Source organism: Rhinolophus ferrumequinum, chromosome 26, assembly GCF_004115265.2.
Source record: "Rhinolophus ferrumequinum isolate MPI-CBG mRhiFer1 chromosome 26, mRhiFer1_v1.p, whole genome shotgun sequence".
NCBI classification, from domain to species: Eukaryota; Metazoa; Chordata; class Mammalia; order Chiroptera; family Rhinolophidae; genus Rhinolophus; species Rhinolophus ferrumequinum.
Window position 1 is genome coordinate 1,632,531 of NC_046309.1, and position 22,267 is coordinate 1,654,797.

A 22,267-nucleotide genomic window follows, 5' to 3' on the forward strand; every position below is an offset into this window, starting at 1 on the left:
GCCTACCCCCGTCCCATTAGAAAGTGCCAGGACAGAGCCCACAGGGCACCCTGCCACCAGTAAGAAATCTCCAAGGGCCTTGGTTAAGCCACAACAACACTGCCTTCGCTATTTTTATAATTTTACTCAGGTGAAAATTGTCATGAGGACAAAAGCTGGGCTTCCTGTAATCTGCCTGGTCCATTTTATGGCTTGGGGACTAGGAGAGCGTTTGGCAGGAAGAAGGAACTCACCAAAGGCTCACGAAACTACGTTTCCATTAATAGCAACCAAGTTTACCTCAGTACTAGAAAAGGGAAAAAACAGCTTTACTCAGAAAGTCTGGCCTAAGTCAAACAACAGGAGATGACCTAGAATTAATCTTCCTTCCCAAAATGATTTTGATGCACTTTTAAAAAACGCAATACCTCTATTGTACTTTTTAAAAATAGATTCCACATCTGATTATTTTCTCCAGCAGAGACTGATTACAGAAATAAGTAGAGCACCGCATTCTCTAGAACCCAAGTTCACTGTAACTTCAGCTAAAGACCAAGCATTTGAGGCTTAAAAAAGATACATGTTAAACAGTAGTAAATAAACTGAAGAAAACATTTCTCAGATTATATCATCCATGTGACTAATTTCTAGCTCAACTATTTCCCATCGTCCTAGCACACTTCCGAGCTCAAAAACAAGACAAAACATTAGGCGCTGCACAAACTCTGCCAAAAGCAGTTCAACAATATTCACCATCCTCATGCTACCACGTAACTTATAAAGAAGTTCAATTTCTCGCAAGAATTTTCTTTCATTATCTTCTTGTAACGTACTCAAGTATGAGGTTTGCTTCCTCTAGTATCAGATAAAGTTATATTTGCCCAATTAGAAGATGTAAGTTGATGAAAATTGCAAATGATTATTCTAATTTTATATTAGTAAACACGTTTTTACAATGTGCTTACATACAGCATTGCTTTATGTTTTTCTTAAACTATGATCACTCTTTCACATCAAACTTTATCCCTATAAAACAAAACACACACAAAAAAAAAAGTCCCAAAATGATTTTAACACAGATGTTCACTTTCTAAAGTACTCAAAGTGTTAGCGTTTTATAATAACTAGCAGTTAAACTACCTCACCAGAAGAAGTGTACCTAATGACAAAACACATACAAGCTTATCCTGGGGTAATGCAATTAAAACATCTTAGCTATTTAGACAAGTGCTTCAAATAGGAAATTGTACTCAATAAGTCTCACCTAATTTTTAAAAAATAACTAGTTTTTACAAGTTGGTAAGTAATTTAAAGAAAAAAATTAGCTAAAGTAAGGGAACGAAACAAGTAAGAATCAGTGTTAGAAATCATATCATAATTCATAAATAACTACAAATCAAGGAAGTTTCTTAAAAAAACTCTGAACCTTAAACCCAACACTGACTATTTTTGAATAATCTTCTGACCATAACCTAGATCATTAAAAAACCCTTTTGCTAAATGCCGTATATAATAAATAAGATACCTACTGAAATGAAGTATCATAGCTGCAGTCAAATAGGTCGTTTAGGTATTTCTGATCAGATTATTTGACCTAAACCAAACTACATTTTCTTACATACAAATGATATTAAAATGTTATTGTCTGGTCCATTTTTGTCAACATTGTTTTGAAAAAGAACATGTTCTCACTGATTAATAAAACCATGGAAAAAACTACAAATTGAACCAAAAACTCAAACAAAATTTACCTAAACAGATGCAACTATTTAAGGGACATTTTTCTTCTAGTTAAGACATGTCAAGAATAAATAAAGTTATGGAAAGTACAGGAAAATGTGGGGGGCGGAGGAGAATGTGTGTTTTCTTCTAAAGATATTTTAAAGAGAAAACCTTCATTTTAAAAGATAAAACCGGTGGCTCATTAAGACTTTTGAGGGTTTCTTTTTTTTTAAACAAGTGTAGAGATCTCATCATTATTCCCTAGAATTTCATACACATACTCACACATACACAAATACACAAGTGCCCACCCACACGCACACACTGTAATAAAGCAAGGCCTTCCTCACTTAACATAAGGCAACAATAAAATCAAAATTCATACTCTTTAAAATGAAGGGCATTTCCACTGATGATCCTGATTCAATAATTTTACAGTTAAACAAAATTAATTCCATTCTCAGAAACCCACTGACCTTAAGCTTTTAACAAACATTTTCCACTGCAAAAATGATGGCCAATATTTACAAATCCTTAAACTTATATTCAGCTGGACCCACTTGTATTTGCTGCATTAATATTTCTTAGTAAATGTGTGCTCATTCCTCTCAGAGCAGAAGGAGCAGCTGCTACTCACTGGGAATCTCTGGGGTCCCACGGCAGGTCTCGGCTGGCTCGGGACAGGCAGCAAGGGCACTGTAGAAAAACACCTCTCATTACAAACACGCTTTCCTGCACACCCAAACCCACCAGAGAAGAACACACCATACGAAGTTTACTACACAATACATCTGATGTGCACAATCTATAAACTATATTCACTTTACACCTGAGGGTTTAATATTTACAATTCCACAAAGGAAAATGGGAGAGTAGAACTTTCGTCTTCATACAACAGCACAAGCAGAAGCTTAAATTTCTACAGTGAATTCCTATTTAGAATTAAAATATTCTGCAACAGAAGACATTGTTCCTCTAAAATAAACACCTGTGTTTGTCACACCCACATTCAGGTTATCCAGGCTATCAAATCCTGCTTATTATTTTCCCATGCCACTCAAATACAAATTTAAATCTAAAGCTCTAGAATCACGAGAGAGTGAGAAGGAAGGCAGGAGAAAGTGGGACAGGCAGAGAAAGGAAAACACAGAAGTCTGTGGTGTTGTTACAAAGAACAGGCTGCCATGTCAAGATTCTTGTTTTGTTTTGAAACAAGCAGAATTCCCATCGATCTACCAGAAGAACAAGGCATCAAATAATTTTAAAACAGACATTTTATAATATGGAAGAAGGCAGATCTTAGCTTGACATCCTGGGGCTAAATCAGTCATGTTTAAGCTATTAAAATTTATGTGATATACTGCTCTTGATTTTAGAGAAACAAAAATTCCCCCCGAGGGGTGACTGCCGAAAGGTGGCGTGCTGTACCTTCACTGAAACGTGCTGCCGGATGGAGCTAGTAGGCGCTCAGTGTCAGGTGCTCTGGGCTGACGCGTGTCCCCTCCCCAAGTTCACACACTGAAGTCCTAACCCCAGGAGCTCAGAACACGACAGCATTTGGAGGGAGGGCCTTGAGGATGGACCTGACTGGTGTCCTTGGAAGAGGAGGTTAAGACATAGACATGCCCTGGGAATGACCAAGTGAGGCCAGAGCGAGGATGATAATATAACTTACAAATCAGAAATATAGTCGTATTATACAATATTACTACATAATATAAATTATATAATAATATTATATAAATTATATAATATTAAAAACATGGCATATTTTTAATTTAAGGAGTTTCTGGTAAATGAGAAATACAGAAATCACACAGCTTAAAAGCCAATCAAAATTACTTGAAAGTTAGGGTGCTGAGATAACCTATTTTTTAATCTATGATCACTCAGGGAATCCTGTCCACTGAGCCTTCTAAGTACATCACACGTCCACAGGTCCAACTTTGGTAACAGTGTGCATGGGCCTGTGTGGCTGCTTGGTCAAAAGCAAAGTGGGACTCAAAGAAACTACTTTGATAAAATTTTTTAAAACGCAGAAGTCCATCCTTCTCTTGAGAGTCTAAACCAATGAGTCAGAATTTCAAAATGAGAGTCGGTCAATTTACAAGACTTCATATATACAAAATAGGATCCAGCCCGTAAGCCCACAGAGCAAGCTAACAGGCACGGGGGTACATTGATTATATACCTGAAGCAAAACACTAGACTGTGAAGCAGAGAAAGAAAAAACCAGAGTATCTCTGACCTCAAAAGATTATCATGAAAGTGGGAAAACAGAAACTACATGTTGAACAATGTAAAGATAGCATTTTTAAAACTAAGCACCAAATATAAAATACCCAGATGTTCAACAATACATACCACTGATTTTTAAACTTGGGATTTAAACATCAATTCCTGTCAAATAATTCCAGCATAATGAAAGATAACAATGATAAAACTCTCTTGAACTGGGGGGAGGGAGAGCAAGAAATCTAGGAGAGAGCTCCGCAAAGGACTCCCATTACAGTTAAGATTCCTCACACAGAAAGAAGCTTTGATTGTTGGCACTGTTTAAAAATAAACTATAAAAAGCAACAAGAGAAAGAAGAGAAAAAGAATCAAAGTTGCCCAGAGAGCGTGAGAACAGGAGTGAGGGGGCTGATCAGAGCTCGCCCACTGAGACTGCCTGGGCCGAGTGGTCCAGCAGGTCTGCAGGCGGGAGGGCACTTCTACCCATCTGCCTCCCTCTCCACTGTGACCAGGAGAGAGCTTCCAACGTGATCTGTTAATAGATCATTCCAGCTGATCCTTGAACTCTGACTATTTGATCTTTAATGTTTGTATCTTCTGTTGTCCGATGTAGTTAATGAATGGACTAGACTGTTTTCAATTCATTGCAATAGTTGTAAAAGTGAAAAATCTGAAGAACAAGTTAAATTTCCATCAAAACTGGTTAAGTATCATATGATGGGACACTCTTCATCCTCGCAATAAAATACATGCCACTAAGAGAAGACGGGGATCCCTTAATTTTACAAAGCGACTTCCCCAGACCTGCAGCACGGGCGACAGCTAGGCACTCAGCCTCTGAAGAGAACTGTGCTCCCTACTTAAGCTCTTTCGCTTACTACTGAATGAACGAGGGCTTCAGAGTGTTGGTGTGTATGCCCAGCAGGGACAACGTGCTGTTGCATCAGCACATCTCAGGATCAAAGGTGTGTCAGCGAAGGAGCGTGGCAGGCACTAGAGCACCAGCTCCTGACAGGAAACCATTTCGCTGGTCCTAGCAGCGGAAGAGCTGCTGCCCGGAAGCCGCTGGCTGGCTCTGTTCACTGAAGGCTGCTGAGCTGTGGGTGCCAGGCCTGCATTCTACACCTGGGAGGCTGCTCACTCCCCAGGCACACTACTGCCGCGCCTGGAGGGTACACCTTGGGGTTTCCTCAGAGCTTCCCGGTCGGTGCTCTGATACCATTTTGTTTATATTAGGCTGCTGAAATCTGTGCACCTCACCGACTGCCAATTTACAAGGACATACACAACAACAGATGCTGCCAACAAAGACCGTCACAGCAAATCCGACTGGCTGCAGCTGCACAGGTGGGAGGCCACTGCGAGGGCTGCTTGCATGCGCCACGCTTCCCGCGGGCTCACGAGGACCACGTTCCCACCAGGCATCCCAAATGCCTCAGCCGCCCTCTAAGCTCAGCACTTTGCACACCATCAGAAAACAAAACAGCATCTTTACGGGCCTGGCCCTCCAGGCCAGCACAGCACACGTGTGCATGGGTGACGGAGGCAGAGGGCCGCCAGGCCACCCGCACACACAGGGCCTTGAGCACCACGTGGCCACCGGGACCTGACACCAGCAAAGGAGACACGTACCTTGCACAGGCGTCACCACGGCCCCTTTGAAGTGGGGGTTGATGTGGATGTTCTTGGGCTGTTGCGGGGCCCCGGGTGGGGGGGTCATCAGCACCCTCGGGGCGTCCATCTGGGGCGGCATGTGCACCCCCTGAGGAGGGGACGGATGGTGCGCAGGCTGCAGGGGCAGCAGAGGCTGCAGGGGCTGCTGCTGGAACAGGCTCCTGATTGGCTGCTGCTGCGGCGGCGGCGGCGGCGGCTGGGACTGCGGCGGGGGAATCAACCGCGGCGAGTGCGTCTGAAACCGCAAACGACAAACGCACAGCCGTCAAATTCAGGACATGGACGCTGACAAAACTGTAAGTAACCGTAACCTGCACGAGGCAGCAGAGAGAGCTGGCTGCTGCCTTCGCCTGGTCCCCGGGGCTCCCGCCCGGTGCCCAGGTGTCAGTCCCAGGGCGAGAGGGGAGCCCTGGCAGCCCCCAAACAGCTGGCATGGGTTCCAAAGGAAACCACCTCAGCTTGGCCAACAACCCGGCCAGGGAGCAGAGCACCGCGCTGGGGACAGGACACAGCTGCCCCGGGCTGCGGCTGACAGCCAGGTCTGCTGCTAACTCCCCGGGGCGGAGGGGACGGGGAGCCGCTGCTGAGAGGTGGCCTGACCTGGGAAGGAAGGCCGGCAAGAGCGGTGGCAGGCAGGGAGCACGCGAGGCGGGGGTGTGGAGAGGACACCCCCGAAGCAGCCAAGGTCAGTATCAAGGAACTGCCTGCCTGCCCACAGTCCTGTGAGCTGGGCCCTCACCGTCCTCCTCCTACACCGGGGCTGCAAGTGGACGTGAGGACCTGACGGCCCAAGTCCTGCTGGTGACCCATGAAACTGGCCCCCGAGAGGTGGTGGGAAACTACTGACTGTTTGCCCTGGGATGACGCGCAGTCACGGAGGCTCCTGTATCCCAGTGACGGTCGGTCACTGCACCCCGTGGACGTGCAGTGAGGAGTCCCTCACACAGGTGGCCCGGCGGGCAGCCTACGCCAACCGTGAGCGAGGGACGAGGGTAAAGGGGATACAAGCAGACCGGCCACGCCACGGGCTAAGGCAAGAGGTGAGTGGAGCAATGGCCACGGTCTGAGGAAAAGCAGCATGGACGAGTCACGAAACAGAGTTCTGAGACCCGGCTGGCTTCCTCCCCCCTCCGCAGGGAGGACTGCCCAGCACCGGCGCCACCCAGCCACCCATGCTCCCAGGACCCAGTGTCCGCCCTCTAACTCACGCCCTGTGCAGGTCGCACGTGGGCACGTGAGGAGGGGCCTCGGGTGCCGTCTTCCTCACCAGGCCGCCTGCGGACAGCACAGCGGCTGCAGGGCCAGGGCCAGCTGAGCCGAACCCGAACAGAACGAGAGCGGGCACCCGCGGGCCACGCACCCAGGAGCAGCAGGGGCTCGAGGCACCTGGGTCTGGGCAGGCAGAGTTTAGGGCCTGTGAGACACCCGTGTGCAGAGCCGCGGGACAGCTGACACACTCAGAGCTGGCGAGAGGTCAGGGCGAGAGACTCAGACTCGCAGGGAGACAGCAGATGGTGGCAAGGACAAGTGAGAACGCCAACGAAAAGGAGGCCGGAGGACAAAGCCCAGAGAACAATGCAGCGGACGGAAAAGGGGAGTGAGAAGGGGCACCGCCAGAAGGGAGCACGCCCCCAATCTCAGACCCCCAAATAAGAGAGGCTCAAGAGCGAGGACTCATGGGTGATGCCCAAGGCCCCGAGTGTGGTCCAACAGGAAAGGACAGAGGTGAGGCAGTGATCCCAAGAGCACACTCCAGACAGGGGAAGACCAGAGCCCGGACCGAGGGGAAAATGGACAGAAGCAGAGACGTGAGCAAAGAACAGCCTTTCCAGAACTCGGGGGGGTGGGGGGGGTGTGAAGAGTGGGAGACAGACGGCTCAGGGTGGGGTGAGACCAGGACCAAGGGCGTTTGTCACTGAGGGCGATGCAGGTGGGAGCGAGGTTAAGGGCGTCAGACAGTTTGGATCTTCTCAGTAAACCATAATTTGAAACCACCACTGACTAGCGAGGACGAGCACAGCACTCCCAGCCCTAAGCCCCACTGGGCTGAGTCAGGTCAGCTGAGGGTTCCGCCCAGCTCATGGTGAGCTCCGGAGCCCCCCCCCCCCCCAAGGAGGAGAACCCTAGGATCTGGCCCCAATCGGGAGGGCCTCAGGGCAGCGCAGTGTCCGGGAACACTCCAGCGGCGCTCGCACAACCTCTCGGGTCAGCCTCTCTGAGGAGGCAGGCTGGCACAAACCTCCTCTTTGTGGGGAAGAAAACGGGGGCTCAGCTACGTCTGCACAAACAGGGCTCCTGGGTGGTGGTTTTCCCCCAAGGAGGACAAAATAACTGACCTAGCCACTCAACATACAGAAAGTGGAGACTGGGGCCAGGGAATGGACAGGAGGTTAGAAGAAACCAAAGGTCCAGCCTTTCTGAGACTAGAGAAGCTGAAGAGCAGCTGAACGAACAATCAGCCGACTCCTGCACGCTGTCACCAAACCCTACCTGTCCCGGCCTTCACACCACAGCTGGGATTCTCAGGCTCGGAGAGTAGGGCATCTTTTCTATTCTACTTTCCGATTTCACAAACGAATGCCTCCTAAAATATAACCTATCTACACAGAGGCAAAGTAGTTTGTCCCTAAATTCGGATAAAAATGTAGGAAGGACTTGCGGCAGACACAGTGGACACATATTTCTATAAAATAAATTTGTCCTTGAAGGTTGACTTCTGAAGGAAAAAGCATAAAATCTTCTGAGATGTCTCATCTTTCAAATATAGGAAAATTAAAATTAGGTCAAAATTATAATACATGATTAATCCCTAAAATATGAAAAAATTTTATGGATAAGACAACTCACATTTTTATGGATAGAATATGACAGTTACTCTAAGAGAAACTGCTGTATTTAAGGAAAAAACCAGTAAACAGTATACAGGAAAAAATGTTTTTGTAAAATAAACAATTATTGCCTAGATTCTGTATGTAACAAATTCCGTTATTTTAAGTAGGGTGTGCTTGAGAGAAGCACTTCTCTACAAGCAAAAGATAAAAGCTAGGCTCGTCTGTGGTTCCTGTCACTTGTGGAAGCAGGTCTCTTAGTACTATCTTCTTCACAAGCAGTTGGGTACAGAATGATTGTTTTAATACCCGAATACCAGAGAACAGAATTTATAAGGCCAAGGGATGAAATCATATCACAGACTATAATGAAACTATAGCCATTATTCCCATTACTGAACTTTCGTTTCGGACTAGGCGATACACACAAGACGCAACACCCACAAAAGCTTATTCCGTTTGTCCCCAAGTCTCTCCCAGGAGAACTGTAAGTGTTACCACGACAGGAGGCTGTGTGGGGAGCAGCGCGGGCCTGTGGTCCTTCATCCGGCCCCTCTCACTGTTGTCTCTCCTCTGGTCCCCCATTCCACGGCACATGAGGGAGCCTCCTCTCCGCCCGCCCCGCCGGGAACCGTAGCGCCCCTGCTTATGCTGTCGTTCTCTTTCTTCAAATTCAAGCAACGCAGCTTTGGCCTCCGCGGACAGCTCTATGTGAAAAGATGCAGACATGTTAGAACCATTCAAAGAGCCTGAACGAGACATACAGGGAGAAAACAGAGAAGAAATATGTGACAATGAAACTCGGGGAACAGCCTCATCCACTATAAATAACTAACTAGCAGGACACAATCGAACGCTCGTTCACTAGTGAGACCTGTTGAATAAAGGCACGCTTTCCTCTGGGGGTGAAACCCAAGTGTCTCCCGTATAAGTAAACTTGCAAGTACTTTCATCTGAGACCCTAAAATGTGTTGAGGGAAGCTAAAAAGAAGGGGCTGAAGTTGCAGGTAAACCACAGCCCTCGAACAACTGGGCATTTGCGATCGTCTTCTCTTTCACTGACAGCAGATGACATCACTCAGGACCTGTCCCACCAGTCCTACAATTTTCTTAGTCAAACAGATGATTAATGCACAGTGGCAAAGACCCCCAAAAATAGATAAATCAAATTCCTGACTCTTCTGATTTTAAAACAAAACTACTAATGAAATCACTCTGAAGTCAAAGAGAGTTAATTTCACAAAGAACAGAAAACCCATTTACTACTAGTATCGTGCCCCGTTTTCAGATTTACGTATGGAAAAAAAACGTACAGTTCATTCTGTGAAGACTTATATGTATGCAGTCTGACATGGAAGCCTGAATATCAAATGAGAGCAAAGTCACACAAGAAACCCACTGATGCCAACAACTGTGGGGCAGCTAGCAGGTGCTCGCCTGTCTAATGCTTCAGGGACACAAAAGCATGGACCTGGGCCCTAATGAACTTCAGTTGGCACATTATTCTAAATTCCTTAAAGAAAAAAAGGTGACATTCAAATATGGTTCCTTTATTTAAAAATATCTATTGTGATAACACGTCTTACATAAATAAACGCATACATTCTAGAGATTTCATGGAATTCGTAAGCACGCCTATGCCTTCTTCCACAGTGACAGGTACATTTTAAATGTTACCGGTTTATCTCCTACCTCGGATTCCATAATCATCTCCAAACTCTTCCAAAATCTCTAAGCCACATTTCATTTTCTTTAAATTGTTTCTATGGTATTCCCCTTCCCTTCAAATGAATCTAGACCCCATTCAAAAGAAAATTTAATCTCCTTAACAAGCAGACTTTTAGTCTAATCTTGACTACATGATTGGTTCACATACACATTTTATGTGGTGAATCAGCAATTATTTTTCTAGTGGTTCTAAGTGTCAAGATTAATTTCACTATCCCCAGTAATAAAATGGTTTCAAATGACATCTTTAATCAGCAAGTAAAAATGCTTTCCTCCAATTGAGACAAGCTGTCACAAGAGGTCACCAAAATATGACAGGATGGAAATTACATTTGTAACTTCAACTGAAATGTTAATTTCCCTTTAAGTGTTTTCTGAACTATGTCCAGATTTTGAAGTAAAGAGATATAGCTTAATGTAACAAAGTTTTACATTGTATTGTCCCTTTCTAAAATGTGCTTAGGAAAAATAGATTTACATACAAATAATTTTACAACAGTTGTACTAATACATATTTATAGAACACACAGTTTATTCGGCAAAAGAAAAATAACAAATGATAGCCTGGAGGGATTTTTTTTTTTTTTTACAAGATAATTGAATCAAGAAACCTGCAAAAGCTTCAAGTCCAAGAACCACTGTGTAGACTTAGAACAGCAGCAGTCTTACTGCCGGCACTAGCGATCTTAGACTGCTTATGACTAGATGAAAACATTTTTTCCCACAGATCCTATGCCTTAAACAAAATTAACTAAGGGTATTATTAAAGAGAACGTTATGTGGCCATCACAGCAATATTCCCTAAGCTAAAGCAATAAAACAATTTAACATAATACACGTGCCAATGAAACAGAATATCACAAAACCTAGATTGCCTACTCACAGGTAATGAAAACAAGCCTAATGAAATAAATGTGGTCTCACTCGCTGCTTGTACTGCTTTCCCAGACGACTGAGGTCTGCCCCAGGGCAAGAGAACTGGCAGCTCCGAACTTCTGAGCTGACTTTAGGGAGACTGCTCAGTGACACCCACTTCTTAGAGATGGCTTTTGGCATTTCCACTCAAACTAAATCATTCCCTTACACACGTTTCAGAATCCCTTCTCAACCGCATTCCGTGAGAAAAGCCCTCACGCCCTACAGCATCCTTGAGGTGTAACGGACAAATTTCTCTCCTAACTATGGAGTTCTGTACCATATTTGGGAAAACTGAGAAACAGACACATTTTCTGTAAGGTTTAACTCCCAGATCCTGGTTGAGGAAAAAGCTCACTATTTAAGATCTTAACCTAGCTGAGAGCCCAAAATTCTACTTCTAAACCAATCTGAATTCGAAATACAAACCTTTGTATTAGGCTCCGTAACTGTCAAGACTGTCACATATGTGACTTAGTGTTCTTCATTTAAGGGTGACATCACATATTTGAATGTGAGAAATAAGTGACCCAAACGCCCTGCTAGATTCTGAAGAGGACACGCTATCCCACTTGCAGAGAACAGCCCAGAAACGGGGGCGCCTGAACATTATTTCATTCTTTTTAAAGAGAGAAGTGTTCTCCACATTAATCAGTGACTTCACCAAATAATTGTTTTTATTTGTATGCAAAATGCTAAAAGACATTTGTCAAAAATCTGTATCATATGAGACGATCTAGCCAGATATTCTGAATCCCTCACAAAGCATAGGTAAACAGCATTAAACAAACCAACACATGAAAAGGTATTCTATACAGAACCTGAAACTAACATTTCTATCGCTATGAGCACACAAATAAAATGAAAATTTAAAAATTATGCAAATTTCTAGCTTACCAAATACTGCAGCAGCCTCTCTTTCTCAATAAATACTTTTCTATAAATAAAACTAACCTTTTGTTCAGGTGAGGGGAGTAAGTATTAAAGTAATAAGGGAACTCACTGTTTTAGGAAACCAATCGTCAAACGGACAGTAAAATCCTTTTTGTACTGGGAATAATCCTAACTTTTCAGTTACTAGAAAACGCATGTTTCCAAACACGAAGCTTCCTTAGGCTAGGGCTCACAACCACAGCCAAGAAAGGTACTTTCAGCCCCACTTTCATCTGCCCTGTCCTCTAGCCAGACAATCACCTTCTGCACAAATGCATCCAAGGCCTCGTTTTCGATGTTGAAACAATGGTAAATGGTCCAACTGTTTATGCTTAAGCCGCTCTGTCTCTAAGGACCTCAGAACCGCCCCCCATATTTAATGGGGCCCACCTGCCCACCACTAGCCCCTCCCAGCCTGGCATCCCAGGATGACACGACTGCAAGGCTGCCAGAGGCCGTAAGAGGAGACCCTACACAGGCTCTGTAATGCAGGCAGCACACGTGACCCGGAAAAGGATAAGACGGAGCAAAGGTCCCAAAAGAAAGAGAGGCAGGAATGAAACACAAATCACCAACACAGGAAGCTGGACATTTCACTACTGTCAGTGCTCGGGTCACAGTAGTGGACAGAGATAAGATGACCCCAGCTGAGGACCAGGGGGTGGGCAGAGGCAGAAGCATCAGGGGTCAGGGGAGGGTGACCCACGAAACCCACGATGGCCTACAGGGCTCTGGCTGCCGAGGGGAAAGGCTCCCCGATTAGTGGCGACTGGCGAGTGATTTGCCCTCCTTAGAACTCCAGGTATCCCAGCTAGGATTCGATACATCTGGCGCCCCAGTTACTGTAACAAAGTCATGCCCGCTAACAACGCAGCAGGAAGGTGAGGAGGCCCTGTGCCCCTTCCCCACTCAGCCACTGCCCACTGCCCTCTGGGGTCCGCCAGGGCACCATCTTTGCCTAGTGCGTACCCCAGCCTAAGGCTGAGCGGACTGCTCCAGGTAGCCTCGGCGGTCTGCCTGCTGAAGGACACTGGTTTTTCCATCCTCCTATTTTATCGCCTTTGTTTCATCGCCTTTCACTCAAGGGCAACTTCCAATCCTCTTTCTTAGAAACTATGCTGTCCGGGTTCAGACCAACTTTACACCGTAACTTGAGAAAAGTCTAGGAACTTCCTGGGCCAAGAGGCAGAGGAGGAAGACACTGGAGGAGGCAAAAGTGGAGAGCTGTACGATTTCACAACTGTCTCCATGAAGCTCAGTACAGAACAGGATATGACTGGTTCACTGCTGTTAACCTCTACATCTTGGGGCTTAGTGTCCTCATGTAGCACTGCAGAATTGTCTCTGCCACTTAAAGATACATGCTTAGGTTTCTAACAGAAACTAGCTACAAATAACGGTGTTAAGAAGGAACAGTTTGTAACTAAGTTTCTTGAATGTTATTATACTGGTTATACTGGGACCAGAGGGCAGGGACACCCCTCTATCCTTCCACCCACCGCCCACCCCACGGAAGAAAGCATCAGAAAGGCACCTCTCGGGCTCCACCCTCAACCTGCGAATCAGAAGAGCTGGCACTGGGTCCAGCAATCTGGGGGTTACCAAGCTGCCGGGTGACTCTGCTGCTCCCTCGCATCTGAGAACCCGCTTTATTCTCTGCAGCGGATACTGGAGAACACCACGGGGGAGAAGAGGCTCACACTGAGAAAGACTCCCTCTCTGCCGAGTGGCAGCGGCCTGCTGTAGGCCCCTACGAGCAGGGTTTCCTCAGAATGACATTCGACTGACTATGTCTATAAACAAGTCGCCCTGTCTCCTTAACAGAGATGCACGACACAGAAGAAGAAAACACAAAGATGGCTATAATGATGCTGAAAGGTACAAAAAGTCGTCTGGTCCAGAATTAGCCCTGGCAACCTGGCTGGTCTCAGGAAGGGTCAGATGGCCCTGTCCCACCCCCCACCACCTTCCCAGAGCCAGCCAGGAACTACATGGTACACTGAGAGTAGGGCCAGGCCACAGACGCCAAAAGAAAAACTAGTTAAGAAACACAGGTATTTTATTCTAATATTTTGAATCCAGAAGACAGTCCTTTTTATAGAATGACTTTCACAGAACCTTAACTCAGCTCTAGCCTGACACAGACCACCCACCTCTGAATGGCACACGTGACAGTCCCTAAAGGCAACCGTTTTACCTATCTGATTGATCATAACAGTACTAGGGAGGAAGTTGAAATGGGAGTGAAGAAGGGTGGAAGACAGGCAAAAAAAAAGTTACCCAAAGTTTCTGGAATGTTCCTTCTCTCTCTAGTTACATCTGAGAGCCTAATAATTGTTCCTTCTTTCCTTTCTGTTTTGAAACGTAATCGTCCAGATTCTTCATCATCATCATCTTCTTCATCTGATTCTTCTTTTATTTCCTTCTGCAGTTCCAAAGTTTCCATACCTCCCTACATTGCAGCCACACAAAACAAAAAGGGAGGAAAAGTGAGTTCATAGTCACTCGAATTAAATATTGAAGAAAATTATCTATCTGTATCTATATATCTATATATCTGTATCTATATCTGTATATCTAGACAGATAGAGCCTTTACGATGTAAAAGTACTGCAAAAATATCCTGTTATCAGGTCATGTAAAACATTAAACTGATTCCAGGAGAAAATAATCTCAGACAGTAAAAACGTAGCGCTAGAAAACGTTCAAACCCTTCATGTGCCTAATATACAAAGTCCTATGTACCGCTGTCACATATACTTGTGAGAACAAAACGTGAGAATTCCAAAATGCCCTGATGACCTGGAGTCCGCTCCAGATCCTAGAAGAGTCCAATGTATTAATGAAACTAACACCGGCGTCCCATGAGCTCATCAGCACATACCCCACCTTGTCACTGACATTAGATGACAGCGCACTCCTTCCCATTACACAGGCTGGAGGTTTCCTGTAAGTCCTGACCCAGCTACTTTGACTTTCACTGCCAGGCAAGTTTCATGGCCCACCTGCTGGAGGCCAGGTTTGTTTTCAGCCTCCAAACCTTCCCTCCGTCCCTCTTCTCCCTGTGCACCCCATGCCACTGTCTAGAATTGGCTCCTCACTGCCTCTGGCTCAGACTACTGACACAGCAAAACCGTTTTTTTCATCACTTCTTCACACTAAAACCAGCTTTACCTTATATCACTTGGCAGTTTAAGAATCAAACATACTTCTACCCTGTCTCAGTAATTTCACTACTAGTTAATACCAAGGGAAAAGGCACAGCCACAAAAAGACGTGTAAAATAATTTGTAGAATTACTTTATTCATAATAACAAAAAAACTGGAAACAGCACAAATGTCTATTATCAGGAGAATGAACAAATATGGTACATCCACAAAACGGAATCAACTACTGACACACACGAGTCTCAAAAACACTGTGTTGAGCAGAAGCAGCTAGAAACAGATACCATATGATCTCATCACGCAGCATACGGTTACATTTACGTGAAGTTCTACAATAGAAGGACGAAGTGAAGGTGACAGAAACAAGAGCAGTGTTTGCCTCTGAGGAGTCAGGACCAGAAAGAAACACGAGGGAACTTCCTGGGGTAACGGACCTGTTTCCTCCTAATGGAGGCTGGTAACCCGGAGGTACCCCTGTGTCAAAACACTGACCGGAACACTTCAGATCTGTGCCGGTCACTGAATACAAACGTTATCACAATTTCAAAAGTAAATATTTAAATACTGCAATGATTTTTGCAACTTCTCTCATCCCTTCCCCTATATGTGCCCCGACTATCTAAAAGAGCAAGCCTTTTAAACCTTTTTGAAGACACTGGCATCACCACACTGATGTGGCCGTATAATTAGAAAGGCTGGGTTCTCAGTCTTTATAATTAGATCTTTCTAATTTGTTTTGAGTATCATGATTTCTTTGTATTAACCAAGCAAGAACATTCGTTAAATAAAAGGAGCCACCTAAAATAGGCTTTTCAAAGAGAAATTACTTTTTAGCTCCATAATTCAGATACTCATATGTACTTAAGTACAGATCCTGGAATGAAGTCATCTGAAAAACGGCAGGATGCTTTCCACCTGTTTTAAGCAACCCAGAGCCAGGCCGCTGGGAGGCAAGATGGAGCCAGTGTTGCGGCTTCCTCAACACACTGCAGGCGTTTATGAAAATGGGTCAGAAACGAGGAAGACACCAAAACACAGGTACTTGTGACAAATTAAAACTGTTACTCCTCCCTGAGGACTGTGTACTTTATTTAGACTTCTAAAAAAGGAGGCGGACAGCCTTCCCAAAGCACAGCCTGCAGAAGGTACTGAAATGGCACACTCCTCAAATGGCACCGTGCACACAAGTTCTCAGCAGCGTCTTTCTGCCTGACTCACAGTCAGGGTTCTCACTGTGAGGAAGGAACAAGCGAGCCCCACTCCCCACCCCCGCCCAAGGACGGTTAATAAAAGTCCTGAGAGCGAACAGCATTACAAAAAATTTGCAGGCCACACACAAAGAAGCAAAATCAAGGTGAAAAATAAATGGATGAGTGAATTTTTTAAAAATATTTTTAAATACTAAATTTATAATTAAATTAGGGGACATACAGCTTAAAAGAAAAAAAACAAAGAATTCACTTCCTAAGAGGAGGTGTAAAAACGATAAACTATTTCGTTTGGATTAGTTTCTAACTTTCTGCTCTATAAACAGATTTATATTGAAAACAAGCCCTAGGAAATTTCGTGTGAGAGTTATGGCAGCTAGAAGTCACAGGAGATAAACAGATACAACCTAGTTCTGTGCCTTCCAGAATGAAGGGTCGAAATTATCACCACCCTGTACTTCCCTGTTGATAAAAAATTATTTTGCTCCTAGCTAAAATATGTTAAAATATGTGGTGTACAAAGCATAAAATAATCCCACAATCTAAGGTCATCACTATTCCCATTTTTGTCTTTATTCATCCAGATGGTTCTTTCACACACACACACCCAGATATGCAAAGCTTTGGGGGAACTTAAAGGGAGGAATTCCGTTACCTGGCTCTGTTCACTTACCACATCACGAGCCTCTTTCCAGGTCCCACAGAGACGTGCCCTGTCCCCAGCCCCCGGTGAGGCTAGCCCACCACTAGTCTAACCCTCTGGAGAAGTCTACCAAGCAACCCCTGGGGCAGGCACAGCTCTGGACACGCGCAGAGGAACTCTTGGGGAACTCCGTCCAAGTGAAGTAAAGCAAGGACTTTAGGTAAGGCTCCGGAGACTCAAGAACAGAGACGGGTCCTCGAGTTGCCCCTTCTGCGAGCCAGTGAGGCGCTGCCACTGTTTCGTGACACGAGGCCCCTGGTCAGAGACTAGCACACTTCATTACTTTCAACAACAGCAGTGGCATTTGGGGGCTCCGGGAGCTGGCCCACGAGCCAGAGGAAGAGGAGGCCTGGGTGACCCTGCACGCAGGGGGCCGTGTCACACAGGAAGCCCGAGTTTAAGGAACCCGAGTCGCAGGATGAGCAGGAAGCATGCCTTCCCCTTGCTCTGGAGGAAGGTACTGTGTCTTTCAAGGCTGTTTGTGTATCAAACATCCCTGCAAAGGCAGCCAGAACAAAGGGCAGGCAGCGCTTTGCTCACAGAATGTACAGAGGCACAACAGGCCCACGGGATTGTGTCCCGGCAGTCAATACGTCCCGAATGGTCCCCCAACAGAATGAGACTATACCTGACCAATAATTCTGATTTTTGTCAAAATGAAGATAGGTTAAAATTCTCAATTTCAATTTTTATTTTATTGAATATATTCTATATATTTACTGCTCTTTTGCTTATCTGGGGGTTACTTTTTAACGTTACCCTTTCTATAGGAATGCTGATCTATGTTTACTGAATACATGACAGACTGAATATGTTAACTTTATGTACTCAATATATTAATTCTTAGGCTCCTATGTAAATACTTCCCCGTATCTGTCAGTTATCTGACCTTGTTTATAGTGTTTCGAGGTATGTACACGTGATCAGATGACTCTTTTCCTCATGCCTTAAAAAGACCTACTACCAAGCGGAGGGAAAGCCTGGTGCTCAGTGTTACTCATTCTGTCGCGCCCTCAATAATGCAAGTCCCAGTTTTAGGTGAACACCCCGAAACGTAACACGGTACCACCAGTTTCCCTTGCTGAGCGCGGCGGCTGTGAGCCTGAGGCACAATACATGCAACGGTCACGGAGTGCTGTATGACAACTCGGGGGTGTCTTCAAAGAGCAGGCATGGTCCCTTGTGCTTTCCTGCTTGGATGGGGACCACGGTGACAGCAACAGCCGTGGACTTGGACTTAAAATGCTCGTTTTAAATCTGGAAGAAAAACCACCCAGCAAACTTCTGGATCCTTTAAAAGATGAATGAATAGCTTGTTTCGGGAACAAGCTTGAACCAGTAATCTCATCTAATTCATCTGCAGCAACGCGGTCGTCAGAAGCCTGCGCGAGTTCCTCACTCTAACAGCCGCTAAAGAGAAAACACCTTTTTCTCACACAGCTTTTGGGGAAAGCACTTTCCATCTTCTTGACTCATGCTTAGTGAGTGCAGCAAAGCTTTCCATGGCAGTTACTGACAGCAGAGGGCACGGGGCACAAAAACACAGGTGCCCGCCCCCACGTGCTAATGAGAACAGCGCCCAGTGTGCTAGCCCAGCTGCCGAGGTTACCGACAGGCGCTCTGCCCAGACTCCAGGTGCCCTGAGAAACAGCTCGTTACAGCCGCACTAAGGAAAAGCAATCTGCCAAAGGAAGTGTGCCTGTGCTGGCATAAAGCAGCTTGGCAGCAGTCCGGGGGTGGCGCCGGGCCCAATGCGAACCGTTCTCACGGCACCAGAAGACAAGGCCAGTATGGGCCACTCTACTCAACACGGGGCATCACTGCCAACCGCAATGTTACAATCACTGTCCATCAGCCCCCGCCTTGAGGAAGAGGGATGAATCCAGGTTTGAATGAAATGTAAGAGGTATGTCAGCAGCAGGAGCCCGCGACGGCACTGCAGACGACACCAGAAGAAGGGCTCCTGCAACACAACTAACTAGTAAGAAGATCTGATCCCACCCAGGGCAGCTGAACTTCCAGCATCCTGGCCATGCGATGAAATGAACCGTAGAGGTCGGTCACAAGGCACGCTACTAGGGAACCTGATCAACTACTGCACAGCACACAGCAGTCGCACCTGCAGCCCCCAGGGAAAAGCAGCTGTAGTGAAGGTGACAAACCACCTTAGTTCCCACAGCTGTCTCTCAAGTCGATCTGAAGACACTGCATTTTACCTTCCACAAGAAGCTGTTAGCGTCTGATCATACAAACCATCACTCGCCATGAGTCACTGAGAGCAGAACAAGTAAGGCCAGCCGATACGAATCAAAAACTTCAGCCAACATACACTGGAATAGTCTACACCACTGGGTTCCCAGTGGGAAACAAAAAGCTGCTACCCTTTATATAAATTATCAACCTGAAGCTGTTTTTACAGAACAGTGTTTTATGAAATCTCACTACGTTAATTTTAAAAGCACTAAACAAACTGTGCTTTAAAGTATAAATCACCCGACAAATAATTTTCTACTATTTTGTTAAATAATAGGCAATACATTTCTTCCTAATACAAGAGTACAAGTTTTTAAATCAAATCCCGATTCACTCTCAAGAACAGGACCAGCAAAATTCCACACTTAGGTCTTCTGACTCTTGAAGCTAATAGGAAGGGACACCAAAGTTAGTTCACCAACTTTTCAGTGTGGACCTCAGGCTCTTCACATGCGCAAGCGTTCCCTCCAACAGTAAAAGCCTGTGGTTTTCATTCTCTCCCGTGACACACACAGTCCCTCCAAGGGATTCCAAGGGTGAGCTCGGAAGACAGAACTACCCACGTCCGCTCAATTCTAGCTTTAGAGCACGAGTGAGCGCTCCTAACTAGGCCATGCAGCCACGGCTAAATACATCATTTCATAAACTACAACACGCTGGGCCGCACGAGGACGCGACCTACTGGGAGCTCCTGATGGCTGAGTGTGCGCATGAGTGACAGCCGAGACCGCGCCGGCCTCACCCAGAGCCGGGCAGGAGCACCGCACAGTGTAAGTCCACCTGCCTTCCGTACACAGAAGACGTAGTGCTGGATTCTACCTTTGTGATAACGATAAAGAAACCAATAATCTTAGAGAAACAGGGAAGAAAGGAAAGAATATGACCATGGCTAGAAAGCTAGATGTGGGGAGGTGAGCTGACACTGCTCACAGAAAGACACTGAACTATGTATACCGTGTATCCCCGAAAATAAGACCTAGCCGGGCCATCAGCTCGAATGCGTCTTGTGGAGAAAGAATTAATATAAGACCCAGTCTTGTATCATATGAGATCCGGTCTTATATTATAGTAAAATAAGACCCGATCTTGTATTAATTTTTGCTCCAAAGGACGCATTAGAGCTGATGGTCCAGCTAGGTCTTATTTTCAGAGAAACACGGTACGTCGCCTCATCTTTTTGAAGTTTATAACTCCGTGAAATTATTAGGACGCTTTCAGAATTTCTAAGTAATTCTTTTTAATTCTGAAAAAATAATTCATTTTAATGTGGAAAAGTACTGTGAGCATACTGAATTGCAACATGTTTTTTTTCTTTTTTGATACTTGAATCTTAGAACACAAAAGGCTGGATAGTTAAGTTGGATTTTATACTACCAGGGGCCTAAATGTAGCCCCAAGTTTCATGATGGAATACAAGAGAAGGAAATTCCTCACTCGCTAGAAATTCTGCACCACAAACCGCAGGACCACCACAGTGACAGACACCCCCCAGATGGCCACACACACACATCAAACACCTTCCAACTGTGACTTGTTCCACTAAATCCCAAGTTCTCAGAAGGCAGGCCCATGCTTTAGGTTTCAGGTTTGAACAATATCTGTGTCCCCAGGGCTAGGATGACATTAGTAAAGATTTGCTGAACTCCTGAATTTACAAGGGAGGGGACCCAGGTGCACTTAGTCAATCATCTTATTTTACTGATGAATAGTAGAAATAAAATGCTACAACTAGGGAATAAGTAGGCACAATTTTAAAAGATCCTGGCTTCACTTCTAAGCAGCCTTCTAAAGTAGCATCCACTTTAAGGGGCAGCCAGACACATCGGCAAAGCAGAGCACAGCTGTCTGCGCTCCCGAAGGGCTCCAAGACACACCATCACCGTCATCGAAAGAACAAGCACCCATGATGCCTTTGACGGACTCCATTTACCAAAACTGTATCTACGGAACAGAAGGCATTCAAAAGAATCAAATTTTAAAAATAACTATTGAGATAGCTAAACACTATCATGATTGGAACTAAATATTCTAAGGTTCCACGTAAACAACTGATCCCCTTTAAAATTACTCCCTTACACATATATCACTGACCAAAATGCAGTAATTTTTGAACTTTTTTCTCGAGGAAGCTGACTCTGAATGAGAACGTAAGGAGAGGGCAGAGTGACCCCATTGCAGAAGGGCTCCGTGCAGCCCCTAACTGCACGCCTCCACCGTCCCAGCGCCCCACTTACACTGCCCTTCAGTGCAACTGAGCCCTGAAAACCCTAAGATTCTCCTGCAGCTATGGCGCTCACATCCTTCCTGCACAAATGTCATTAAGTGCTTGTTTGGGAAACAAATCTCTCTTGATGATGAATCATTAAAGACAGATGAGCAAGCTTTCACCAGTACCTTTCCTTTCTTGATGGTTCAACTTAAAAAAAAAAAGCTACCACCAAATCATCTTTCTGAAATAAAAATCAGCACCATCTTGGCTTCCTGATTACAGATAACAAATTATGTGTGACATTTCCTAAACTAACCTCTCATCTCTTTATTCATGTTTGGACAGTTCTCCGTTACAGAAAGGGTGAATGAACAGGACATCAATCACTTTGGAATATTAGCCCCTTAAAGATGTCTTTAGCAGGTCAATAATCTTTTCACCTTAGAAGGACTTTATCAGATCTTGTCTAAAGCCTGGATAAAAGCTCTGCATTAAGTACGGCTAACAACTGACAGTGTATCTCCAGCACACAAAGCTGTTTTCTTCCTTAGGGTGCAATCCTCAAGGTCACGATTCTGTGCAGCCTTCCAGAATGACAAAGGAGCATTACCTCCGGCCAAACAAGCTGTCAACACAAAGTTTGTCATAGCTCAGATAAAGAGACTGGCGGACAGTGATAATCAGGTCTAATTTCCCTCTGTCCCAAGGGAGG

At 45.2% G+C, this 22,267-nt stretch overlaps 1 protein-coding gene across 2 annotated transcripts in view; it reads right to left on the minus strand.

The window, feature by feature from the left end:
• RBM33 (RNA binding motif protein 33) overlaps positions 1–22,267 on the minus strand; it is an 84,173-nt gene that overhangs the window by 44,378 nt on the left and 17,528 nt on the right. For both annotated transcript variants that reach the window (XM_033099199.1, XM_033099200.1), the window contains exons 6-9: positions 14,295–14,466; positions 8,937–9,145; positions 5,569–5,845; positions 2,339–2,397 (exon numbers count right to left, since the gene is read on the minus strand). In XM_033099199.1, coding sequence (XP_032955090.1) covers positions 2,339–2,397; positions 5,569–5,845; positions 8,937–9,145; positions 14,295–14,466 — 717 coding nt within the window. The remainder of the gene's footprint in view (positions 1–2,338; positions 2,398–5,568; positions 5,846–8,936; positions 9,146–14,294; positions 14,467–22,267) is intronic.